This window comes from Haliotis rubra, unplaced genomic scaffold, assembly GCF_003918875.1.
Source record: "Haliotis rubra isolate DU_JTF1 unplaced genomic scaffold, ASM391887v1 Scf783, whole genome shotgun sequence".
NCBI classification, from domain to species: Eukaryota; Metazoa; Mollusca; class Gastropoda; order Lepetellida; family Haliotidae; genus Haliotis; species Haliotis rubra.
The window spans coordinates 399935-426271 of NW_025767505.1; the positions used below are offsets into that span (position 1 = coordinate 399935).

Sequence of the window (26337 nt, forward strand, 5' to 3'; positions counted from 1 at the left end):
TTAATAAATGCAATTAGTTGTAGTCATAATAGTTTTGAAATTGACAAGTTCATTGCACAAGATTTTGCCACACGTGTGTATGTTTTTATGTTGTATGTAGGCTATTGCTAATATAAAAACTAACATTCGACAGTGACATTTCATAATAACAGTTCTTTCCCGACACACTGCTTGTGCGAGGTATGTATATATTTGCTGTTTTAAATTGTACAGCATATTTGCCATTTTATTTGTTACCTGAAATCCTGCCTTTCTATGTGTCTATTTGATATGCGATTGATAACTGTATGTTACACCAAATCAGAGCGTATCACAGGGTTTAGCTTATTATCATATGGCGACTTACTGTCTGTGGTTGGTCGTGGGTCAAGGCCAAATTGAATTGAAATAAAAACAACCCCTTATTTATTTGTAGATCTCATGACACGTATGTTACACCAAATCAGAGCGTATCACAGGGTTTAGCTTATTATCATATGGCGACTTACTGTCTGTGGTTGGTCGTGGGTCAAGGCCAAATTGAATTGAAATAAAAACAACCCCTTATTTATTTGTAGGGGAGTACTGCACTTTACCGGGCGCACTTTTTCAGACTAATTAGCGCTGCTGGGGTTCCCTAACCCTAACCCCTACCCCTAACCCTAAGGATCGTAAAGGGTGCCTAACCCTAAGGATCGTAAAGGGTGCCTAACCCCAAGGATAGTAAAGGGTGCCTAACCCTAAACCCTAAGGATCGTAAAGGGTGCCTAACCCTAACCCTAAGGATCGTAAAGGGAGCAGCGAGGGCTGCGCCCGGTAAAGTGCATTCTAGCCATTTGTAGATCTCATGACACACACCCAACCTTCATGCGTATCTAAACTATGCATAGGCGCCCGACTCTGATATATTAATAAGCATGACCTATCTATATGTAAGATATAAGACTTATATATACAGGTCATGCTTATAAATATATCAGAGTCTGGCGCCTATAGTATGAAACTATGTTACAATTCAGAAGATAATAATAATAATAATAATGGCACTTATATTGCGCTATATCCACGCCATGAAGGTATGCTCAAAGCGCATTGCCTCAAACGATGGAAACAGAGGCAGTTGAGTTCTCCACAGTGGTATGAGTTGTGTATCTTTTAGGTATAGTGCTTGAAAAGGTAGGATTTAAGACTGGATTTAAAAGTTTCAAGAGATGGAATCAACTTCAGTGATTCGGGTAGAGAGTTCCACAGAGTAGTGGCTGAGACAGAAAAGGATCTGGAAGCTTCCAAAGTTTTAAGTTTGGTGACAGGCACCCGAAGGAGCTGTTGTTGACTAGAGCCGTAGAGTTCTTGAAGGGAGGTATGAGACAGTCAGATCACTCAGATAGGCAGGTCCAGTACCATGGACAGCTTGGTAAGTGATTGAGAGTATTTTGAAAATGATTCGCTTCAGGAATCGCGAAGCCAGTGAAGCGAGTTTAGCACTGGTGTGATGTGTGCTTTTATGTTCGTCCTAGTGACCAATCTGGCAGCATAGTTTTGGATGTGCTGCAGACGCCTGATTTGTTGTTTGGTGATTCCATAGAGCAAACTGTTGCAATAGTCTAATCGAGAGAATATCAGAGATCTCACGAGAGGGAGGCAGCTGCGTCTCTCGTCAGCAAATGTCTGATGGCACTGATGTTCCTCAGGTGGTAATGACTGACTTTGCAGCAGTGGCTCACGGATCTTCCATGGATAGCGAGGAATCAAGGTACACACCGAGGTTCTTTGACAGATGACTTGAAGGTGATGTCAGCTGACCCGATAGACAGATGATCCAAAGTACATTTCCATAACCTGGATGGAGGTCCAAACAAAATCACCTCCGCTTTTTTGTCTGAATTGAGTTTCAGCTTGTTCTTTTCCATCCATGTACTGACATCAGCAGTGCACTGTTGCATTGCATGTTTTGTTTCAGATTGACTGATGGGTGTTGGCTTAAAGCAGTTCTGTACTTTGCGAAGTCATCTGCATAGAAGTGATGAGGTATATGATGTTCTTCAATACACTGACCTAGAGGTGTTGTATGTAAAGGGTAAAAGTATTGGCCCCAACACTGATCCTTGTGGTACTCCACAGAATAATCTGGCTGGAGTGGACATCTCATCACCAATTAGGACTGTCTGTGACCTGTTTGTGAGGTACGAGACCAACCACTGAGCGGTATCCCTGTGATGCCGAAGGTATTTTCGAGACGATGCAATATTATGCTATGATCTATGGTATCAAAGGCGGATGACAAGTCTAGCAATACCAGCATAGCAATATCCCCTCTGTCAACAGACATGTGCACACTATTCATCACACAGTTTAATGCTGTTTCCGTACTGTTGGCCTGTCTATAAGCTGACTGATACTTGTGAAGTAGATCATTTGAGGTCAGGTGGTACAGCAACTGTCTTTTAACTATTTTCTCTAGGATTTTGGATATGAACGATAGGTTGGAGACTGGCCTATAGTTCTTGAGTAGCTGCGGATCTAAATTTGGCTTCTTCAGAAGGGGTTTGACAATGGCTTTTTTAAAATAATCCGGCACAACACCCGTGGATATACTGACATTGATTATATCTGTGATGGTGGGTAGGAGAACGTCCAGGATCTTCAACATGAACTTGGTGGGTAGTGGATCTAGGCTGCACGATGTTGGTTTGGCCTCGAGGATGGTTTTACGGACTTAATTTTCTGTTACAACCCGGAATGAACTAAACTTGGTGCCCATGTATTGAGGAGATGGTTCGTTGTCCATATCAGAATCAAAATGTTGGCGGATGTTGCTGATCTTGTCCAGAAAGTAGCTGTTAAATTCTGATGCTAGGTGAGCATCTCCACCATGAGGAAGTGCTGCAATTGACTGTTTTCCGAGTAAACCGTGTAGGATAGAAAACATCTTCTGTGGATTATTAGAACTGCCTGTGAGTTCAGCATTGATATATTCAGCTTTGGCTCTATGCATGAGATTGTTCACAGAGTGCCTGCAAGCATTGAAGATCTGTCTGTGAATCTCCAGCTGCGACTTCCTCCACTGCCGTTCTGCAGCTCTCCGAGTGCTTTTGGCTTCTCTGATCTCTGCCGTGTGCCATGGAGATGTTGTTCTTGGTCTACGAACTCTGGTCCTGACAGGAGCATGTTTATCAACTATAGCCGCCAGTTTTGTGTTGAACTCGCTGACAAGGTTGTTTACATCATCCGGGGAGGAACGTGTCTTCAGCACTCTCAAGAAAATCATTTGAAAAAGAGTTAATGTCTACAGGTTTAAAGTTTCGGGATGTTCATGGTTCTGGCTGCTGCTCTGGGCTTACTGAATTGAAGGGTAAATTTCACAAGAAAATGATCTGACATTTGGTGATCAGTCACCTTTACATCTTGAACAGTATTGTTCACAGACAGAACCCAGTCTATCACATGACCCGGATCTCAATGCGTGGCTGATGTGACATGCTGATCGTATCAATGTACGCAAAGGAGTTCTAATACCTTCTTGGTTAAGGAGTTTTTCGGCATTGTCATAGTGAATATTAAAATCACCTAATATGACTGTATGATCTCGGTGTCCTGTCGAGGGTGATGAGCAGATCAGCAAATTCCTTGTGGAAATCAGAGTCAGATAGTTTATTACCACGCATTGATGGAGGCGGTCTGTAAATGTATACCACTTTAAGTGATTTCTGGTCTGAGGTGAAAATGCATGTCATTTGTTCAAATGATGAAAAAGATTGTTGATGAACTAGATTAACTTGGAAGCCGTCTTTAAACAAAATGGCTAAGCCACCACCTCGCTTTATTAGGCGCGGGAATGTGTTTGATATTGTATCCTTCTGGTGTAATTTCTTTTATTTTGGCCTCATCTCCGGAATGGCATAACCAGGTCTCGGTGATCATGAAGACATCAAAATTAAAATCAGATATAAAATCTCTGACTTCCAGAGTTTTGTTTCTGATAGACTGCGCGTTCCATAATTCACAGTTGATAACCTGAGAGTCAGACACAATGGGTTTGGTCACAGAATGGTCACATGGGCCCTGCATTTGAGTGGATGTCATTGTATTCCTCCACTTGCGTCGTCCACTCCGCTTACCTCTGGTAGTGGGTTTTGATGTGCTTATTCCAAGCCTTCTTATGTGATGTAATTGATCAATGTCAAGCTTTAGAGTATGGCTGGAGTATTCAATCAGCTGTCCTTTGTTGTAGGAAAGTGGTGACATAGTCAGTGTAGGTCTATCACCATCCAGGCTTGGGGTCTTGATTGACTGTGAATAGCTCTCTGTGTTGAAATCAGCAAAGTGTGCACATATCACAATTGCAAAAATACCACAAAGTCCACATTCTGAATAAAATTTCACAATTTTCATCATAACATCTGGTTAAAGGAATCACAATGCACTTGTGTATCCAAAATTCAGTTTGGAAATTGTTGAGTAAACGAGTGAAAACTCAAAATTTTGTGAGAGCTCAACAAGTCTGCTGCCTGCTAGGCGCATGACCAGAACACACCAAGATGACTTGGTCGGATTAGATTAACTGCCCTCCAGGTTTAGCAGAAGTGATTCCTGTCAAGCAAGACAGCAGTATAAGAATCCATACCCAAACGTCGCATCATATATAATAAAAGAAGTTGTTATCCATAAACAATCTTACTTTCTTTATCACTATTCTAGTAGTAAAAAAATGTTTATGTCAAACCCCGGATTGTCTATCGACATTAGTCCAGATTGAAAAAACACAACAGAATGATCAGTCTGTACACTCTTACTAAAGTTGTAATTAATGACTGTTTGTTTTCAGTGAACTGACGATGTCGGTTTATACCTGTATCACCTGCCGAGTGGCGTTTGCCGATGCCGAGCTGCAGCGAGCACACTACAAGACTGACTGGCATCGCTACAACCTGAAGCGTAAAGTAGCAGAGATGCCGCCAGTGACTGCGGAGAATTTCCAGCAGCGTGTTCTCGTACAAAGAGCTCAGGTATCTGTAACTAAAGTATGTTTCTTTGCATGTTTTGAGTACTAACTCACTGAGTTTGGTTTTACGACTCTTTTAGCAATATTCCAGCAACATCACAGCAGGGGACACCAGAAATGGGCTTCACACATTGTACCCATGTGGGATTGAATGTTGACGAGCCAACGCTTTTAACCATTAGGCTACCCCAATCGCCCCTTTTGAGTCCTGACAATGAATATGCATGTCACTATGATAGGCAATATATATGTATTAGTCATTAAGATAGGAAGATAAAGCTATTCTGTTTTCCTTCTTGCATTCCTTTATCTTGTGATATAAGGTTGGTAAATGTCCAGTCTTAAATCACAAGAGTAAGGACCACAAAATTGTAAAGAGATTTGCTTTATCTCCATTCTAGCAGGGGGGTTGGGGTAGCCTAGTGGTTAAAGCGTTGGCTCGTCACGCCAAAGACCCGGGTTCGAATCCCCACATGGGTACAATGTGTGAAGCCCATTTCTGGTGTCCCCCACCGTTATTTGCTGGAATATTGCTAAAAGCGGCGTAAAACCAAACTCAGTCAGTCAGTCCATTCTAGCATGACTGACACACATTTGAAATTTAGACACTTCTGCACACAAGAGCATTGATGCTTGATAGGGCATTTTGAATTGCTGTAGAATCATCCAACATAAGATAAGGTCTTGCAATGAAAGTATGCAGTATTTTTTTAACTTTGTTTTTGATACTGAAACAACTTTTGCTGTTTCTACAAAATGTAAACAATGGTGTTAGTTACATAGTTACAACACCTCAACCATTTCTGCAATCAACAAAACCACCTCACCTCCACAGCATATTACTGATTGACTCGCCCATGCGTTAAGACACGAGTTGACTGACAAATCGCTGAACTCCCATCACTTCAACTCTCGGAAGTAATTATTGATCACTAAAAAACACTTACTATTGAAAGAATTCATAACTGAAACGAAAATACCTTCACATCATCATGATGACAACAAACTATGGAAATCTCTATTTTGCCGTCGCCATATTGTCGATTAGTAACTCACTGGGCCAATGAAATTGAAGAATGTCATTGACCTAAATAAAACGACCAATCAGTGGTAATCAAAACATAATCAGCCAATAAGCGCATGGTACATTGCTTTTTCCAGTTGCAAACAATCATGAAACTTGCGAAATTCAAAGCGGTTCGCAATTAAAAACTGTTCATTGTACATATTATATGGAGTTTCAAGTCATTATGGGTTTTCAGGTGCTTAAAAAGATTTGGGGGTTTCTTGAATAATTACATGAACAGCAGACCCCAAGACCCATGTTATTGACTCACTGAAGTCATATTTGACAATTTATTGCCAACATTTTTTTCTGCAAGTGCAATCAAAGTGACATGTACTGCGTGACGTCAAATGTGACTTGTCAAACTGTTCCACACGTAAAATGTATCAAGCCACGTACTCAAAGTGCTGAGCCTATGTCAAGTATTATGTTAAATATATACGTAGAATAAAGCTTTATACTAATGTGATAGCAATTTATATTATCCTTGTACAAATGAATGCTTAAGATATAAATTCCTCTAATGGTGGAACAGAAATTCTCGGATCGTTTTTAACTGAATCTCCAGTAGATTAGAGTGAAATGTGTACACAGGCAATTGCTATTTCTGGCTTAGTTGAACAACAGCTGGGTAGCATAACAGGAACGACAATTGAATTATCATGTCTGGTGCTGTTTGATTGCAAGTTTCCAGCACATATATTTATTTTCATTTTCAAAGTTTTTGGTTTTTTTACATCCGACAATATGACATCGCTTATTTTGTCACAATACACGAAATAGCAGTTATGCTTTGCACAAGCAATCATTTGACGGCCCTTGACAACGATATCAACATTAATTATTGTATTTGTGATTAATTATCTATATTTGTTGCCCAAATTTTCTGATGCATATCGTTTTCACCACATACTGTATTCGCTATACAACTTAAATAAACCTCAAAAAGGAGAGTGCTAACAAAGTATATTTTTTGTGTAGCTGAAAATGTGGTCGGGTTGCGCTTATGAGGACAGGGTGCTAAATACGTCGAATACGGTATATGCAGCTTACAGGATGAGGTAGTCAGGCTCACGGACTTGGTTGACCCATGTCATTATGTCCCAGTTGCATAGATCGATGCTCATGCTGTTGAACAGAACATCATTCTTGATTGTCTGGTCCAGACTCAATTATTTACAGACCGCCGCCATATAGCTGGAATATTGCTGAGTGCAGCGTTAAACAACAACCAACCAACCAAACCCAGACAGCAGAGAACAGAAGTTTATACATATATATTCTAAGTTAATACAGTTGATACATATGTATTCTAAGATATTTCTGAAAATGATGTTTTCTTCCCAGCTTGCTGATGAAGGAAAAGACACAGGTCGCAGCTGTCAGATCTGTGGGAAGCACTTCAACACCCAAAATGCGTTTGACAATCACATCCAGTCAAAGAAACACAAGGAGATGGAGGCGAAACAGGAAAAGAAACTGGCACAACGGGTTAAACAGCTGAATGCTAAAAATGCTGAGAAGGGGCTGGACGAGTCTGACGTTCGAAGCAAAGATACAGTAAATATGGCATTGAAAGAGAGGCTGCAAGGTCAGAGGTCAGGAGATGGTGATGATATTGATATGGACTCGGAGGATGGTTAGTAAGATTTTGATTATGTTTATTATTATTGATTTATATTATTATTATTAATTTTGTTTTTATTTGCTTTTTAACAACAAGGTTTGAAATGTTATTGAAAAAACAGTTTTAATGGTTTGATGTCAACATGTTCAAAACAGGTGAAATATCTGATTGTGTTATTGTTCCTCTCTGAACATCTGGACGGTGGGGTAGCCTAGTGGTTAAAGCGTTCGCTCGTTACACCGAAGACCCCGGTTCGAATCCCCACATGGGTACATTGTGTGAAGCTCATTTCTGGTGTCCCCCGCTGTGATATTGCTGGAATATTGCTAAAAGCGGCGTAAAACCAAACTCACTCACTCACTCTGAACATCTGAACATGATGAACAATACATTGTCTGCGAACTTGTGATTGTATTCCTTACCCAATATTCATATTCATTGTGATATGTATCATATCCGCCTGATAGAAGACCGACTCCAGGCGCGGATACAGTTTTTTTTAAAAAGGGGCGGTCGGCACAGTCCATTTTCACCTGGGGGGTGTGCATCCCTACATACACACACTGTGGAACACACACTCACAGAGCGAAACACACACAGACACAAACACATGCAAACTAAAGCATACAGACACACAAACACATGGACACCATTCACACACATGCAGAGCAAGACAAATGCGCACACAAATACACACACTCAGAGAGAGACAAACACAAAAATGTATTGAAGATTGCCTGGCTGCTTCATGTAGTTCTTCCATCAATGTTGCAGAAGGCCCTGATGCTGACTGCTTCATGTAGTTCTTCCATCAATGTTGCAGATGGCTCTGATGCTGGCTGCTTCATGTAGTTCTTCCATCAATGTTGCAGAAGGCTCTGATGCTGACTGCTTCATGTAGTTCTTCCATCAATGTTGCAGATGGCTCTGATGCTGACTGCTTCATGTAGTTCTTCCATCAATGTTGCAGAAGGCTCTGATGCTGACTGCTTCATGTAGTTCTTCCATCAATGTTGCAGAAGGCTCTGATGCTGACTGCTTCATGTAGTCTCTTCCATCAATGTTGCAGAAGGCTCCCTGATGCTGACTGCTTCATGTAGTTCTTCCATCAATGTTGCAGATGCCTCTGATGCTGACTGCTTCATGTAGTTCTTCCATCAATGTTGCAGAAGGCTCTGATGCTGACTGCTTCATGTAGTTCTTCCATCAATGTTGCAGATGGCTCTGATGCTGACCTTCATGTGGATTCTTCCATCAATGTTGCAGATGGCTCCTGATGCTGACTGCTTCATGTAGTTCTTCCATCAATGTTGCAGAAGGCTCTGATGCTGACTGCTTCATGTAGTTCTTCCATCAATGTTGCAGAAGGCTCTGATGCTGACTGCTTCATGTAGTTCTTCCATCAATGTTGCAGAAGGCTCTGATGCTGACTGCTTCATGTAGTTCTTCCATCAATGTTGCAGAAGGCTCTGATGCTGACTGCTTCATGTAGTTCTTCCATCAATGTTGCAGAAGGCTCTGATGCTGACTGCTTCATGTAGTTCTTCCATCAATGTTGCAGAAGGCTCTGATGCTGACTGCTTCCATGTAGTTCTTCCATCAATGTTGCAGAAGGCTCTGATGCTGACTGCTTCATGTAGTTCTTCCATCAATGTTGCAGAAGGCTCTGATGCTGACTGCTTCATGTAGTTCTTCCATCAATGTTGCAGAAGGCTCTGATGCTGACTGCTTCATGTAGTTCTTCCATCAATGTTGCAGATGGCTCTGATGCTGGCTGCTTCATGTAGTTCTTCCATCAATGTTGCAGAAGGCTCTGATGCTGACTGCTTCATGTAGTTCTTCCATCAATGTTGCAGATGGCTCTGATGCTGGCTGCTTCATGTAGTTCTTCCATCAATGTTGCAGAAGGCTCTGATGCTGACTGCTTCATGTAGTTCTTCCATCAATGTTGCAGATGGCTCTGATGCTTTGACTGCTTCATGTAGTTCTTCCATCAATGTTGCAGAAGGCTCTGATGCTGACTGCTTCATGTAGTTCTTCCATCAATGTTGCAGAAGGCTCTGATGCTGACTGCTTCATGTAGTTCTTCCATCAATGTTGCAGAAGGCTCTGATGCTGACTGCTTCATGTAGTTCTTCTTCCATCAATGTTGCAGAAGGCTCTGATGCTGACTGCTTCATGTAGTTCTTCCATCAATGTTGCAGAAGGCTCTGATGCTGACTGCTTCATGTAGTTCTTCCATCAATGTTGCAGAAGGCTCTGATGCTGACTGCTTCATGTAGTTCTTCCATCAATGTTGCAGAAGGCTCTGATGCTGACTGCTTCATGTAGTTCTTCCATCAATGTTGCAGAAGGCTCTGATGCTGACTGCTTCATGTAGTTCTTCCATCAATGTTGCAGAAGGCTCTGATGCTGACTGCTTCATGTAGTTCTTCCATCAATGTTGCAGAAGGCTCTGATGCTGACTGCTTCCATGTAGTTCTTCCATCAATGTTGCAGAAGGCTCTGATGCCGACTGCTTCATGTAGTTCTTCCATCAATTGCAGAAGGCTCTGATGCTGACTGCTTCATGTAGTTCTTCCATCAATGTTGCAGAAGGCTCTGATGCTGACTGCTTCATGTAGTTCTTCCATCAATGTTGGCTTCAGAAGGCTCTGATGCTGACTGCTTCATGTAGTTCTTCCATCAATGTTGCAGAAGGCTCTGATGCTGACTGCTTCATGTAGTTCTTCCATCAATGTTGCAGAAGGCTCTGATGCTGACTGCTTCATGTAGTTCTTCCATCAATGTTGCAGAAGGCGTTCTGATGCTGACTGCTTCATGTAGTTCTTCCATCAATGTTGCAGAAGGCTCTGATGCTGACTGCTTCATGTAGTTCTTCCATCAATGTTGCAGAAGGCTCTGATGCTGACTGCTTCATGTAGTTCTTCCATCAATGTTGCAGAAGGCTCTGATGCTGACTGCTTCATGTAGTTCTTCCATCAATGTTGCAGAAGGCTCTGATGCTGACTGCTTCATGTAGTTCTTCCATCAATGTTGCAGAAGGCTCTGATGCTGACTGCTTCATGTAGTTCTTCCATCAATGTTGCAGAAGGCTCTGATGCTGACTGCTTCATGTAGTTCTTCCATCAATGTTGCAGAAGGCTCTTGATGCTGACTGCTTCATGTAGTTCTTCCATCAATGTTGCAGAAGGCTCTGATGCTGACTGCTTCCATGTAGTTCTTCCATCAATGTTGCAGAAGGCTCTGATGCTGACTGCTTCATGTAGTTCTTCCATCAATGTTGCAGAAGGCTCTGATGCTGACTGCTTCATGTAGTTCTTCCATCAATGTTGCAGAAGGCTCTGATGCTGACTGCTTCATGTAGTTCTTCCATCAATGTTGCAGAAGGCTCTGATGCTGACTGCTTCATGTAGTTCTTCCATCAATGTTGCAGAAGGCTCTGATGCTGACTGCTTCATGTAGTTCTTCCATCAATGTTGCAGAAGGCTCTGATGCTGACTGCTTCATGTAGTTCTTCCATCAATGTTGCAGATGGCTCTGATGCTGACTGCTTCATGTAGTTCTTCCATCAATGTTGCAGAAGGCTCTGATGCTGACTGCTTCATGTAGTTCTTCCATCAATGTTGCAGAAGGCTCTGATGCTGACTGCTTCATGTAGTTCTTCCATCAATGTTGCAGATGGCTCTGATGCTGACTGCTTCATGTAGTTCTTCCATCAATGTTGCAGAAGGCTCTGATGCTGACTGCTTCATGTAGTTCTTCCATCAATGTTGCAGAAGGCTCTGATGCTGACTGCTTCATGTAGTTCTTCCATCAATGTTGCAGAAGGCTCTGATGCTGACTGCTTCATGTCGTTATTCCATCAATGTTGCAGAAGGCTCTGATGCTGACTGCTTCATGTAGTTCTTCCATCAATGTTGCAGAAGGCTCTGATGCTGACTGCTTCATGTAGTTCTTCCATCAATGTTGCAGAAGGCTCTGATGCTGACTGCTTCATGTAGTTCTTCCATCAATGTTGCAGAAGGCTCTGATGCTGACTGCTTCATGTAGTTCTTCCATCAATGTTGCAGAAGGCTCTGATGCTGACTGCTTCATGTAGTTCTTCCATCAATGTTGCAGAAGGCTCTGATGCTGACTGCTTCATGTAGTTCTTCCATCAATGTTGCAGATGGCTCTGATGCTGACTGCTTCATGTAGTTCTTCCATCAATGTTGCAGATGGCTCTGATGCTGACTGCTTCATGTAGTTCTTCCATCAATGTTGCAGATGGCTCTGATGCTGACTGCTTCATGTAGTTCTTCCATCAATGTTGCAGAAGGCTCTGATGCTGACTGCTTCATGTAGTTCTTCCATCAATGTTGCAGAAGGCTCTGATGCCGACTGCTTCATGTAGTTCTTCCATCATTGTTGCAGAAGGCTCTGATGCTGACTGCTTCATGTAGTTCTTCCATCAATGTTGCAGAAGGCTCTGATGCTGACTGCTTCATGTAGTTCTTCCATCAATGTTGCAGAAGGCTCTGATGCTGACTGCTTCATGTAGTTCTTCCATCAATGCTGCAGAAGGCTCTGATGCCGACTGCTTCATGTAGTTCTTCCATCAATGTTGCAGATGGCTCTGATGCTGACTGCTTCCATGTAGTTCTTCCATCAATGTTGCAGAAGGCTCTGATGCTGACTGCTTCATGTAGTTCTTCCATCAATGTTGCAGAAGGCTCTGATGCTGACTGCTTCATGTAGTTCTTCCATCAATGTTGCAGAAGGCTCTGATGCTGACTGCTTCATGTAGTTCTTCCATCAATGTTGCAGAAGGCTCTGATGCTGACTGCTTCATGTAGTTCTTCCATCAATGATGCTTGCAGAAGGCTCTGCTGATGCTTTGACTGCTTCATGTAGTTCTTCCATCAATGTTGCAGAAGGCTCTGATGCTGACTGCTTCATGTAGTTCTTCCATCAATGTTGCAGAAGGCTCTGATGCTGACTGCTTCATGTAGTTCTTCCATCAATGCTGCAGAAGGCTCTGATGCTGACTGCTTCATGTAGTTCTTCCATCAATGTTGCAGAAGGCTCTGATGCTGACTGCTTCATGTAGTTCTTCCATCAATGTTGCAGAAGGCTCTGATGCTGACTGCTTCATGTAGTTCTTCCATCAATGTTGCAGAAGGCTCTGATGCTGACTGCTTCATGTCGCTCTTCCATCAATGTTGCAGAAGGCTCTGATGCTGACTGCTTCATATGTAGTTCTTCCATCAATGTTGCAGAAGGCTCTGATGCTGACTGCTTCATGTAGTTCTTCCATCAATGTTGCAGAAGGCTCTGATGCTGACTGCTTCATGTAGTTCTTCCATCAATGTTGCAGAAGGCTCTGATGCTGACTGCTTCATGTAGTTCTTCCATCAATGTTGCAGAAGGCTCTGATGCTGACTGCTTCATGTAGTTCTTCCATCAATGTTGCAGAAGGCTCTGATGCTGACTGCTTCATGTAGTTCTTCCATCAATGTTGCAGAAGGCTCTGATGCTGACTGCTTCATGTAGTTCTTCCATCAATGTTGCAGAAGGCTCTGATGCTGACTGCTTCATGTAGTTCTTCCATCAATGTTGCAGAAGGCTCTGATGCTGACTGCTTCATGTAGTTCTTCCATCATTGTTGCAGAAGGCTCTGATGCTGACTGCTTCATGTAGTTCTTCCATCAATGTTGCAGATGGCTCTGATGCTGACTGCTTCATGTAGTTCTTCCATCAATGTTGCAGAAGGTTCTGATGCTGACTCGTGGGAGGAGAACATGCTGGGTCTAGAGGAATGTCTGTTCTGTTCCCACGTCAGCTCATCCCTGGAGGAAAACGTCGGTCACATGACGGAGAAACACAGTTTCTTCATCCCCGACATAGAATATGTGGTCGACATGGAGGGTCTTATAACATATCTAGGTAAGCCAGCTTCATTCTTATTGTTACTGTTATCTTTCAATTTGGATTTTCTGAAGAGTACAGTGATATCATATCGTTACCGTGTTTTGAAATGTGTAATCAGTTGGATGTTTGTAACCATATGATTGAATGGTCTTTGTTTTGATGTATGTAGGTGGGATTTGAAAGATGTAGGTCATGGATTTGACTCATGAAGGTCATGGATTTGAGACATGTAGATCATGGCTTTGAGACATGTAGATCGTGGATATGAGACATATAGATCGTGGCTTTGAGACATGTAGATCGTGGATATGAGACATGTAGATCATGGCTTCGAGACATGTGGATATGAGACATGTAGGTCATGGATTTGAGACATGTAGGTCATGGCTTTGAGACATGTAGATCGTGGATATGAGACATGTAGATCGTGGCTTTGAGACATGTAGATCGTGGATATGAGACATGTAGATCATGGCTTTGAGACATGTGGATATGAGACATGTAGGTCATGGATTTGAGACATGTAGGTCATGGCTTTGAGACATGTAGATCGTGGATATGAGACATGTAGATCGTGGCTTTGAGACATGTAGATCGTGGATATGAGACATGTAGATCATGGCTTTGAGACATGTGGATATGAGACATGTAGGTCATGGATTTGAGACATGTAGGTCATGGCTTTGAGACATGTAGATCGTGGATATGAGACATGTAAGTCATGGATTTGAGACATGTAGATCGTGGATATGAGACATGTAGATCGTGGATATGAGACATGTAGATCATGGCTTTGAGACATGTAGATCGTGGATATGAGACATGTAGGTCATGGCTTTGAGACATGTAGATCGTGGATATGAGACATGTAGGTCATCGATTTGACATATAAAGGTCATGGATTTTACACATGAAGGTCATGGGTTTGAGTAATGTAGGTCTTAAGTGAAACAGGGATATGACCCATGTTTTGTTCTTGTTCGTGTGTCTCTTTATAGTACAAGGTGTGTAAGGCTGTTGTATATTTGAGTTATTACCTCCTGTGTTCAGGTGAGAAGATCGGCGTGGGGCATGTGTGTCTGTGGTGTAACGAGAAAGGCAAGACGTTCCACACAACCCAGGCCGTCCAGCGTCACATGGTGGACAAGGGTCACTGCAAGATGCTGCACGAGGGAGACGTCGTGTTTGAATATACAGACTTCTATGACTACAGGTCTGTATTGGCAGGTTACCCAGTGTCGTGCAGCAGTGTCAAGTGACAGTTATGTGGCAGTGTCATGTGAGTGTCATGAGAATGTGACATGTGGCAGTGTCATGCAGCAGTGTCAAGTGGCAGTGTCAAGTGACAGTGTCATGTGACAGTTGTGTGGCAGTGTCATGAGGCAGTGACATGGGGCAGTGTCATGCAGCAGTGACATGTGACAGTGTCATCTTGATTTTCAAGCTGAAACAATTAAAGCTTCTTTAATACTTTGGAGGATTGGGTGGCCAAATTGCCTGAGGTTCTGGAATTGCATTTTCTGTGCAGTATTGCGTTCCTTAGTACACTGGAAACTTATGATTGGGGAACAAATTCATCCTGATCATGTCCCCACATAACCATATCCATGCCTGTTGGTTCCACCAAATAAATAAAAACCATCTGAGACCTGCTTCACTTGCAGTTTCTTCCCTCTATGATATAACTGGAATACAGTTAAACCTGACTCACTCACTCACTCACTCACTCACTCACTCACTCACTCACTCACTCACCCACCAACCACTCTCTCACTCACTCACCCAGCCTCTCTCTCACTCACTCACTCACTCACCCACCCACCCACCCTCACTTACTAACTCTCTCACTCACTCACTCACTGAAAAAGCCTGAAATTCGGACATTTTCACCCTAAAAAGGCCCTAAATACTTTTTAACCCCCAAAAGGCCCTAATTGCCTGTGATTTGCCCTAAAATGGCCCTATATGGAGCAAAACGTTTGGTTTTATAGAAAACCTTATACATAAAAATATCCATGACAATGGGTGTTAATTAATCTCCATCGCGAAGTGACCTTTCCCAGTGCAGCAATATAGCTAAGAGTTATTTCAGCCTGATGGTCGGGCCGACATTTGACCAATCTATAGTTCCTTGACATTGTTGATTGGCCCATGGAAAGCCCCTAAACAGGCTATAACTTTGATGGCTGATGATCTGTACGGACATTGGTTACCATGGTTACTTTTGAATTGGGTTTTGACTGTACTACGTCTGACAACAGGAGCAGCTACCCAGACGCAGAGGCCTCAGGAACATCGGCAGGGTCAGCCGAGGGAGGCAGCGAGGACGTTGACATGGAGAATACCGCAGAGCCTGAGAGTCTGATCAGTGACGGCTATGAGCTTGTCCTGCCTTCAGGTAAGTGTTGCCATGGTTACTCTCCATCTAACAACCTTTTGTCACGATGCAGCATTGATTGATTGGCTGGTTGGTTGGTTGGTTGACAAGAATTGGTTACTGAAGATCAAGTTCTAACCCAGATCTTCCCAGGCCTTTCCTGGAATGAATAAATGGGGTATATTCTCTATTTTCTATTCTCTCGTGGATTAGTACAGTAAGTGCTCTCAACATAGGTTTGGAATATACCCCATTTATTCATTCAGGAAATATAGTCTGTATTAGTCCTCACAGCTCTTTGGTTATGTTCATGGTTCCTTGTTAAGTCAGAATACCCAACCAGCATTAACCATGCCCATGGAATCAACAAGAGTCTGCTAACCAAGGTTGAGTATCTAAAGGCTGGCTTACCACATACTTTGTTTGTCTTCAGGAGCCACAGTTGGTCATCGGTCACTTGCCAAATACTACCGCCAGAATGTGCCACCAACTCGCAAGGAAACACGGTCGATAGTCCCTCGAATGTTGGCTCAATACAAGGCTCTTGGCTGGACAGGTGCAACAGGTGAGATGACAGTTGTCGTTCAGGGTCTTGTTTCTCCCTCCTTGTGTATATTAAGTTAATGTATGCGAGTTAAATCATTTTGGCATAACGACTGTCACAGGTGTCTTGCAGATTGCTAGGGCTGAGTATTGACAAACAATATTGAGATATAGTTTGGGAGCTGAAGTGTGTGACAGTAGTGGCTGGGGCTGAAACGGTATACCGCAGTATTAGTGGAACCGTGGTATTTTGGCTTCGGTTCGGTATACCGTAATGCAATCCAAAAATTCAGTATTTTTGGTTTTCATATTGTTCTTCTAACTAGTCATGAAATGACAGATTTTAAACTTATCCTATCTCAAGGTATGCACCTCTCGTCTTCTTCTACGACCATGTGTGGAAACGTGCTGTAGGCTAAGTTGAATCAAATCTTACTGGCCTCTGACCCCCTGACCTCTGCCCCCACTCCGATATCAGCACCTGTCAATCATCTCCATAAGCGTGCAGCTCGCCCAGATGATCACTTGACTACCTGTGCCTGTCATTCTCTTTCTTGTCGCTACGTCATGTGGACGTGTGCTTGTCTCTAAGAAAGTTTGATTGTTGTTTCAACATTGGTAAATCGAATCGCAATGGTTCTAATAAGCGCAAACATTGTGACAAGTGTAACAGTAATTTCTCGGCGGCAGATCCACATGCTGTATGTGTAGATTGTTTAGGTCGTTGTGATTGGTCTCAACGCTGCACTTTTGTGCTGGTCTTCAATGACGATGCTTTCTCTGAATATCGCCGGTAGCTTGTAGACGATGTCAGATAGGGATCGCCGCAAAACATATGAGGGTCCGTCATGCGTCTAAACGCCCTAAGGCAGAACGCCATAAGAAAACTGCAGTTCGACGCTCAAGTCCCCGCCTCCTAGATTTCCTAGGGAGAGGCGCCTGATTCTTACCTCAGTGAAAAATTCAGATTCTTTTCCGTCTGCATGCATCCAGCCCTATCACTTTAGAAGACTCCACACCACCTAGGGTTGTCGCTTTATCTACATCTGCTGTTCAGTCCCGGCCCCGCCTTTGGTGGTAACTGTTCCTCAGCTCTATGTTCCTTCGGTGGGAGTTTCTCATGCAGCACTTGGTGTGATTCCTAACATTACCTCCTCTCAAGCTACGCTTTGCTTGTAGTTCGGCTTTCCTTTTCGGGTGGTTGGTTCTACATTTACTTCCCATTCGGGTGCTTGTGTCTCATGTGACACTTGGTTCTGGTACAGTGGATAGTTTCGGGTTCGGCGCTGTCTCATCCTCCGGTGGGGTCGACAAGTTTGCCGATGATTCCCAGTGCTTAACTTTTCCACATATATCCCCTTTATCCTGTACCATTTGGTTACGGACCATTACTTTATTCTAGTGAGTCGCTTACCTCCCAAGCACCGCTTTTACATCGACAGGTACCTGGTTGCAGAGCCCGCTGGTCCTGATTCCATCGCCATTTAGAGCGCCACTTGTTTCCAGTTTGGCGCTCTTGTTTGCCCCTGGTTCGGCGCTTACTCACAGTGCTCCCGTTTCGGCTCTTAGTGTATCCAGTTCGGCGCTTCCTCATAGAGCACTGGCTTCAGTGCTTCCTCACAGTGCATTCGGTTCGGGCGCTGCTCAGAGTTCAGCGCTTACTTCCAATGTGTCTGGTTCGGCGCTTGGTACACTCAGCTCAGCTCTTGCTTTCAATGCGTCGCTTGCTACCTGTTTGGTGCATGTTTCTTCTGCTACATTGATTCCCGGTGCTCTGCTTATTCCCAGTGCGACGGTTAGTACACCTTGTGTTTCCTATGCATCTTCAGTGGTGGGAGCGCCACATTCCATGAGTATTACTGTTTCTTCCTGTGAAACTGTCACAGCGGGGTTTGGTTTACCACCTAGAGCGGCGAGTGTGAGGGACCCTACGCTTCATCGTTTCATCACGGGAACTTGTATCAGTCAGCTGGTTGCCCGTCTTCTCTTAGTGGGGCACCTCGTCATCCCTCGTTATCTGCTCCTGTTTCGTCTTTGCCTCCTCCAGGTGGCGAGACCTATCTGTGGGTTCGACTTCACAACCTGTTGATTTTGACGCTATTGTGCAAGCGGTAGCCTCGGCTTTACGGCATCAGACTCAGATGTTAGCGTTGATGCTGTTGACACACCTCAATTGTTAGTTTGGATTGCTGATAGCCTTCGACAACAGCGTAGTAGTTCGCCTTCGGATTTGTTATCCAGTTTATTTATGAAGACAGGTGATTTGGGTTCTATCACCTTTCCGCCTCGCCCTTGCATCACTCAATTGGCAGCGTCTCTGGATGAGGCGTTTGGTAACCTGAGGAAGGTTAAGGATGGGTTCGCGGCTCCCCGCTTCAATTTAGCATCTGCTCATGTTCATGGTTTCTCTACGCTGATCGTCTCCCCTCCGGTGGATGATGATATTACGTAGTTCGGAACCAAACAGAAAGCCTACTTGCCGTTCCTGGTCGAGTATCATGAGCCCTTGCATTTGGATAGTGTCATAAGGAAGATTATGGCGCCACTCAACTTGGTGTTGACGACTACCGAAGCGGTGGCTGTGTCGGTTGCACATGCTACGTCCCATCAATAGGCGTATATTCGGACGGCGATAGTGCTATAACAAGAACAATTTCAGACCATTTTGGATCAGTTGGCTCACTTCTTTTCTTACGTCACAGCTATGCGTCGCAGGGGGCTTCTGCACTTATTCTCATGGGAGGATAGGTTCCAAACTGATCTTTTTCATCAGCCGTGGTCTGGCAGGTCACTTTTCAACGGGGCGATTAGAGATGTCGCCACCAGAGTTGGTCAAGATGTTCATTTACAAGTGTCAGTGGAATTGTTGAAATTCCAACGTTTGCAGGTGGAGGACTCGTTGCGCCAGCGACTGCCAGCCCGTTATGTTCCTTCCAATCCAGACCTTCATTCGGGTTCTGCTGCTTCCTTTCGTGGAAAGGGTTCCGGCAGAGGACGTTCCACTCATCAGCGACATTAGAGCGTGACTGGGTTCTTCCTCTTCCAGTCGTGCCCATCCAGACCTCCCCAGTAGGCGGAAGACTTGGGACTTATGCTCCCAACTGGACCATCTTGGGCGACCCTTACATCCTCTCCACGTTGTCCAAGGGGTTTCAGCTGCTGATCATTGGGGATCCTCCTCTGACTTTGCTTCCAGATCACAGAACGTATCCCTCTCAGCAAACGGCTGTTCTTCGATCCACAATAGACGCCTTACTCCAGAAACTTGTGATCGAATCCCTGGGTCCGGCCCCGATCAACCCGGGGTTCTATACTCCAATCTTTCTGGTTCCCAAGAAGGATTCGGACAAGTTGAGACGTGAAGGTCTTCAACGAGATGTTTCTGCAGCCTCTGCCCCATTTTCGGTGGCCCTACTCAAGACCATTATCAAACCAGGAGACTACATGTCAGTCTCGATCTTCACATCCCCAGCTCCTGTGGTGGATGGAAGAGTTTGCGACGGAGTTTGATTTGGGCCGTTTGTTCCGTCTCACCACATGTATGTGGACGTGTCTCAACGCGGGTGGGGAGCTCATCTTCTCAATCAGCAAGTGGCAGGGCAGTGGTCTCTTGCAGATCGCGCCTGTCACATCAACGTTCTGGAGTTCAGGGCAGTGATTCTTTCAATCATTAACTGGCAAGGTGTCCTACGAGCAACTTCCCTCATGGTCCAATCGGACAACGCAGCATATCAACAGGATGGGGTCAACAGGGTTTACTCAGCTCCTGCAGTGGACTCAGCAGTTCTTCGACCTAGTGGACTCTCTCAACATCTCTGTGCGAGCCAACCACATTCCGCGGGTGAAGAATGTCATCGCGGATTCCCTGTCCCATCCGAGTTGTCCCTCTCCAACGGAATGGAAATTACATCCTCAGGTGTTTCAGAACTTCTGCCTTCCATGGACGCCGACAGTGGATCTATTCGCCACTCGGTTCAACCATCAGCTGCCTCTGTTTGTGTCACCGATTCTGGACCCTCTGGCTTGGGATCACGATGCTCTAGCCATTCCGTGGGACGACCTGAACGCTTACGCGTTTCTGCCAGTGGCTCTTCTTCCTCGCATACTAGTGAAACTGCGCGCAACTCATCGGATGACACTACTTTTAGTCGCGCTCACTGGCCGGCCAGAAGTTGGTTAGTAAATCTTCAAGAACTAGCCGAACCAAATCCCGTACCACTTCCCAATCGGCTCGATCTACTGGTTCATCCGCACTCCGACCAGCTACATTGGTCCCCGCTCACGCTCCATTTTCACGCTTGTCGCATTTACATCTGTCGCTAATGGCCAAGGGCTTTTCGAAGCGTGTTGCTACTGCCATCACTACAGCCCATCGCACCTCCACTAGGTCACTCTATGATGACAAGTGGAAGAATTTTGAAGCGTATTGCAGGAAGAAGGGCATAACATCTCCCACTACGGCATCCCTGCAGATGGTAGCAGAGTACCTTCAGCATCTTTGAACCTCCAGAAAACTCAAAGGTTCTACGCTATCTACTTACCAGGCTGCCCTTTACATGGTTATTGCATCGGCCTCGGGTATGAAGGTGTCCACTGTCCCTGAGCTCCAGTCTTTCCTCAGGTCTTCTAAACTTGCTGACCAATCCCGGAAGTTCCGAACCTCCAGCTTGGGATCTTTTCGTTGTGCTTGCTCATCTCAAGTCAGCTGATTATGAACCTCTGGAGAGAAAGATTTCGAACATGTCTCCTTTAATACCTTCTTTCTCCTGGCCTTGGCCACTGCTACCCGTATTTCCGAGTTGCACGCTTTCGATGTCCCTCGTGTACGATTTGAGAGGTCTAGACATGAGGGAGTTTTCCTTGGTTTGCGGTGGGATTTTCTTGCTAAGAATCAGTTACCAGGACAGCCGGATCGCACGTTCACGATTCCGCCATTGTCCACTATCTTGGGCCCAGATGGCATAGAAGATCTTTCCTTATGCCCGGTTCGAGCATTACGGATTTATCTAGCTGCCTCGCAGGATCGCCGCAGACTGCGTAAGAGATTGTTCATTCCATTATCTACTGCCTCTGCCTCGGAAGTCTCATGCACTACCTTGGCGTTTTGGATGAGAACTACAATCCTGCATGCTTATGCCTTTGCTGACCTGCCTCCACCGTCGACGGCGAAGCCTCATGAGACTCGGGCGCTTCACAGGAATTGTTCCCTCCAGTCCATCATGGAGGGATGTTTTTGGCGATCCGATACGGTGTTTGCTTCACACTACCTGAGGGACCTATCGGTTACAGTCGTGGAAGGTCTACATCAATTCGGCCCCCTGGCCCTGGCGCAGCAGTTGTCATCGGCCCGTGTTCGCAGATAAAGCAGTCCTTCCTTGGTCGGTTTTGCTCTGTACCTAATATAAGATATCGATGTAATCCATATCTTGGTACTTTTTTCTTTTGGGCTTAGATCATTCTCACCTAGGGGACTATGGCGTGTTTGCACTGTCATAAATATCACTGGATAGACTGTGAGGCAAGTCTTGTGCTACATGCAGAGATGGTCGACATTCCGCTTACTGACCTCTACTCGTTGAGCAATTACGTCAGTGAAGTGTTGATTTCCGATTACCTACATGGTTTTTGAAGCGTTCCACTCCTAAGTCCATTCTCACCTTTGGTAAGTTAGGGGGATTGGTACTGAACGTTAAACTAGTTGAGCAACCGGACTATTCACTCTTTCACCGCCTTCCAGCGTGTGTCTGTGGGGTTAGTTTCGAAGCAGGGACTGCCACATTAGGTCTTCGACTTTAATTCACTGGGGTCACCTGACAAATCGCGGGGCGGTGGGGCCAAACTGCGTCCTATTGCTTGTCAAAAGTTGCGGCTGAAAACCACATTAATTCGGGAGCACCCTAGAGTTTTTGTGCTGTGTAAGCTAAGGGGTTACCTGAAGAAACCCATCGCAAGTTTGGAGTTTGCATATCGGGAGTTGGTGCTTTCTCCTGGCCTCCTTGGGTTATGCGTCTTCACGGTTGTAAGTATTGACAGGGTAATCTGCGGCCCTCCTACCAACCGTGGGATTATGCATACAATGAGATAGGATAAGTTTAAAAATGTGAAAATTTTACTATTAATTGTATATTTTTAAACTTATCCTATCTCACGTGATGGATACCCACCCGACCTGCCCCACATCACAGATTACTGGAAGTTCCAAGACGAGAAAGACAGGCACAGGTAGTCACGTGATCATCTGAGCGAGCTGCACGCTTATGGAGATGATTGACAGGTGCTGATATCGGAGTGGGGGCAGAGGTCAGGGGGGTCAGAGGCCAGTAAGATTTGATTAAACTTAGCCTACAGCACGTTTCCACACATGGTCGTAGAAGAAGACGAGAGGTGCATACCGTGAGATAGGATAAGTATATAAACATACAATTTATAGTAAAATTTTCAAATTTGTTCATTCAAATCTAAAAGATTATGATTATTTTTTTCCCATGCTATTAAACAATGAAGGATTGGCTCTTGTCAATTTTCTGCATTATAATCATATCTCTAAACCGAATCGAAGAGGAACAAACCGAAGGCCTTGTACCGCAATACGTACCGTACCGTGGTAAGAGCGTACCATTTCACCCCTAGTAGTGGCATTGATTGTACATGCAGATCCTATATTCTACACACTAAGACCTGTAAAACAATGATATGGCTCTATCAATTTCAAAAAAAGCATGTGTAAGTATTAGTTTTCAATCAGAACTCCTTTGAAGTGCAGTGTTAACACTAGTTCTCCTGCAGAAAGTCCTCTTACAGTAAATACTTTGGTTATGAAGAACTCCTAGTGACCACTAATAATTTTAGTTTGTTATAGCCATTTTTTGTTCGCACTTCCACTAAAATATACATCAAGTAGCAAGAACCTCAAACATTCTTCAGTTTGTTATAAACATGTTCGTTATAACGTAATTTACTTTATCATACAATGGATAGTGTTCTCAGCAGGATAAAGCCAACAGATATTTTCGGTATCCGTTGGGGTCATACACGGATATTAATGCAAATTAGTGAGGTCATATGCAAAGTTTAGGGACTACTTTCATAGTGTAAACAAACATGGCGTCACATGTCGGCGATCGTGTCCGGATTGACGGCCGTGGTTACGGTACTGTCCGTGTTTTGATCCAAGACAATTCATGTCTGGTTATGATAGATGGGGTGGATTACGAAGCAAAGACAGAAATTCATAGGCTTACAAAGATACCAACACCAGTTCCCTGACCGACTGTCAGTGTTAGCGAGCAGACGGCACAGGAGTCCAGGTTAACTGAAGGTTTCTGAAGTTTCGAAATGTTAGTTGTTATTTTTCAAACTTGAGCTAAGATTTGTTGACAACAATGCATGCTTTAACATAAAAACTTACTGGGAACTAGAAGACCTAACGCTGTCAATTGAGTGATCAGTAGAAAATTGTGTCACCGAAGCTTGTGACGCAACGTATTACATGCTCATATTTGTGATGTCATAGATATCTGTGCACATTCCACGAAGTTGAGGTTCATGATTTGTGGTAATTGAAATCACATTTTTTTAAATTATAAAGTAAAATTGACATTGTATGATAAATAGGTTATCACGCAAGTGTGTTTTGGGATGGTTAATATCCTTTATGAGGAACAAACATTTGCCAAGGCTCACTAAATACAGTGTTTATTCCTAATGCAGGATATTAACCATCCCAAAACACACTTGCGTGATAACCTATATATATTATATTTATGTGTAACAGGGGTGGTGGGGGTAGCCTAGTGGTTAAAGCACGCGCTCGTTACTTTAAAGGCATAGGTTTGATTCCCCACATGGGTACAATGTGTGAAGCCCATTTCTGGTGTCCCCTGCCATGATATTGCTGGAATATTGCTAAAAGCTGTGTAAAACAATGTTCACTAAGTCTTTATGTGTACCAGACACGGTGTGGATAAGGTCTGTTGTGATGGTTTCAGGCACAGTGATTCAGCAGCGAGTGAAGGACCTGGGCTACATGCAGAGGTTGAAGCATCGCCACTTCATGAAACTGGGCTGCAAGGCCAACAACCTTCAGACACACTTCCGCTCTCAGAACCCCATATAAAGCATGACTGCAGATTGGCCAACCTTTACAACTGGGGTAGAACCATTGCAAATCCTGCACCAGATTCTAACATTATGATAAAGTGAAATATACCACTCAAAAAAAGTTAAAACCCAAATTTTTCACATTGTTTAAGAATTACAGTTCGCTCTACTTCCATGTATAGTGTAATACTGCACACTTTCGCCCTGAACTATAAAAGTTAAAGCACGAGGACGCTTGTGTCCGAGTGCTTTAACGTTATAATATTTTGGCATCTACAGTTTTCTGAATAATAAACCAATGATAAATCTAAGGCAGAAAACAATTAGAAAAGAGACTGTCGGTGACCTAAATTAACAATCTTTGTTCAGGGCTAACTGACAGGTCTGCCTTCCTACGTTAAGGCGCACGTGACCAGAAAGACAAATGACAAACAGTTTGATGACGGTTTACGTTTGGGTTAAATATCTTCTCTAAATTATTTTAATAATATCTGTCATTAACGTAAACCATATGGGGCAATATGAACGTCGCATTTCTACTACCAAGCTGAGGAGTCACATGACATTCCACGGATGCATTGTGGGAACGTAAACATTGCGTGAGTTGAACTTAGGTATTATATCCATCGAAAAATATAAACGTAATGTTTCCACCAATGATGTTAGCCGAGTGATGCAACTGCAGACCAAGAAACGGGATGCTACGGGGTAGTTTACTGTAGGAGACTATACGAGGCGATGACAACTGACATGCATCGTGACGTTGGTTACCAAGGGTACGTTCGATTACAAGGGGGCAGACTAGAAGGACGCATTGACACCAATACAGTGTGACGTCATGCAATAAGTGTACATTATCGTCTGATAAAGTACTGTCTGCGCCTTTGATCTTTCACCGAGCATCTTAGAATACAGTCTAATGTGAAGGCAAAGTACAACTTAAGTAATATGAAAGAATGAGGGGTCTTTCACTTCTTGTGAGTGGTATATGTTACGGGTACAAATCTTGTCCAAAACATTGGCTAGTGATTTTGGTTTTTCTATTGCACTGGTAAATCACTTGGTGTCAATGAACAGATGTCTAGTTATTTCCTCTATGGAATCTAGTATGTGGACAGGTTGAAAAATACAGCTGGCACAAATCAGTTTCAGTTCACAATAACGTATATGTGTGATGAGCAGAAGTAGTATACAGAGTTATGTCAATTACAGTCAGTCATACTGATGGTGACGCGTACAGTCAGTCATATGATGGTGATGGTGAGTCATACAGTCGGTCATACTGATGGTGACATACAGTCAGTCATACTGATGGTGATGTACAGTCAGTCATACTGATGGTGACATACAGTCAGTCATACTGATGGTGACGTACAGTCATACTGATGGTGATGTACAGTCAGTCATACTGATGGTGACGTACAGTCATACTGATGGTGACGGTCAGTCATAGTCGGTCATACTGATGGTGATGTACAGTCAGTCATACTGATGGTGATGTACAGTCAGTCATACTGATGGTGATGTACAGTCAGTCATACTGATGGTGATGTACAGTCAGTCATACTGATGGTGACATACAGTCAGTCATACTGATGGTGTCATACAGTCAGTCATACTGATGGTGACATACAGTCAGTCATACTGATGGTGATGTACAGTCAGTCATACTGATGGTGACATACAGGCAGTCATACTGATGGTGACATACAGTCAGTCATACTGATGGT

General features: G+C 43.8%; 1 protein-coding gene across 2 annotated transcripts; it reads left to right on the top strand.

Moving 5' to 3' along the window:
• Positions 1-39: 39 nt before the first annotated feature.
• Positions 40-25354, top strand: LOC124260992 (zinc finger protein 622-like). 2 transcript variants are annotated; one of them, XM_046695309.1, is made up of 8 exons: positions 40-180; positions 4805-5000; positions 7395-7686; positions 13426-13602; positions 14638-14800; positions 15849-15985; positions 16398-16529; positions 24496-25354. In XM_046695309.1, the coding sequence occupies exons 2-8, from the start codon at positions 4815-4817 to the stop codon at positions 24621-24623; spliced, it is 1215 nt and encodes a 404-aa protein (XP_046551265.1). In that variant the 5' UTR covers positions 40-180; positions 4805-4814; the 3' UTR covers positions 24624-25354. The 2 variants fall into 2 exon arrangements, with proteins under 2 accessions (XP_046551265.1, XP_046551266.1); XM_046695310.1 differs by having other exon boundaries at positions 4805-4985.
• Positions 25355-26337: the final 983 nt, after the last annotated feature.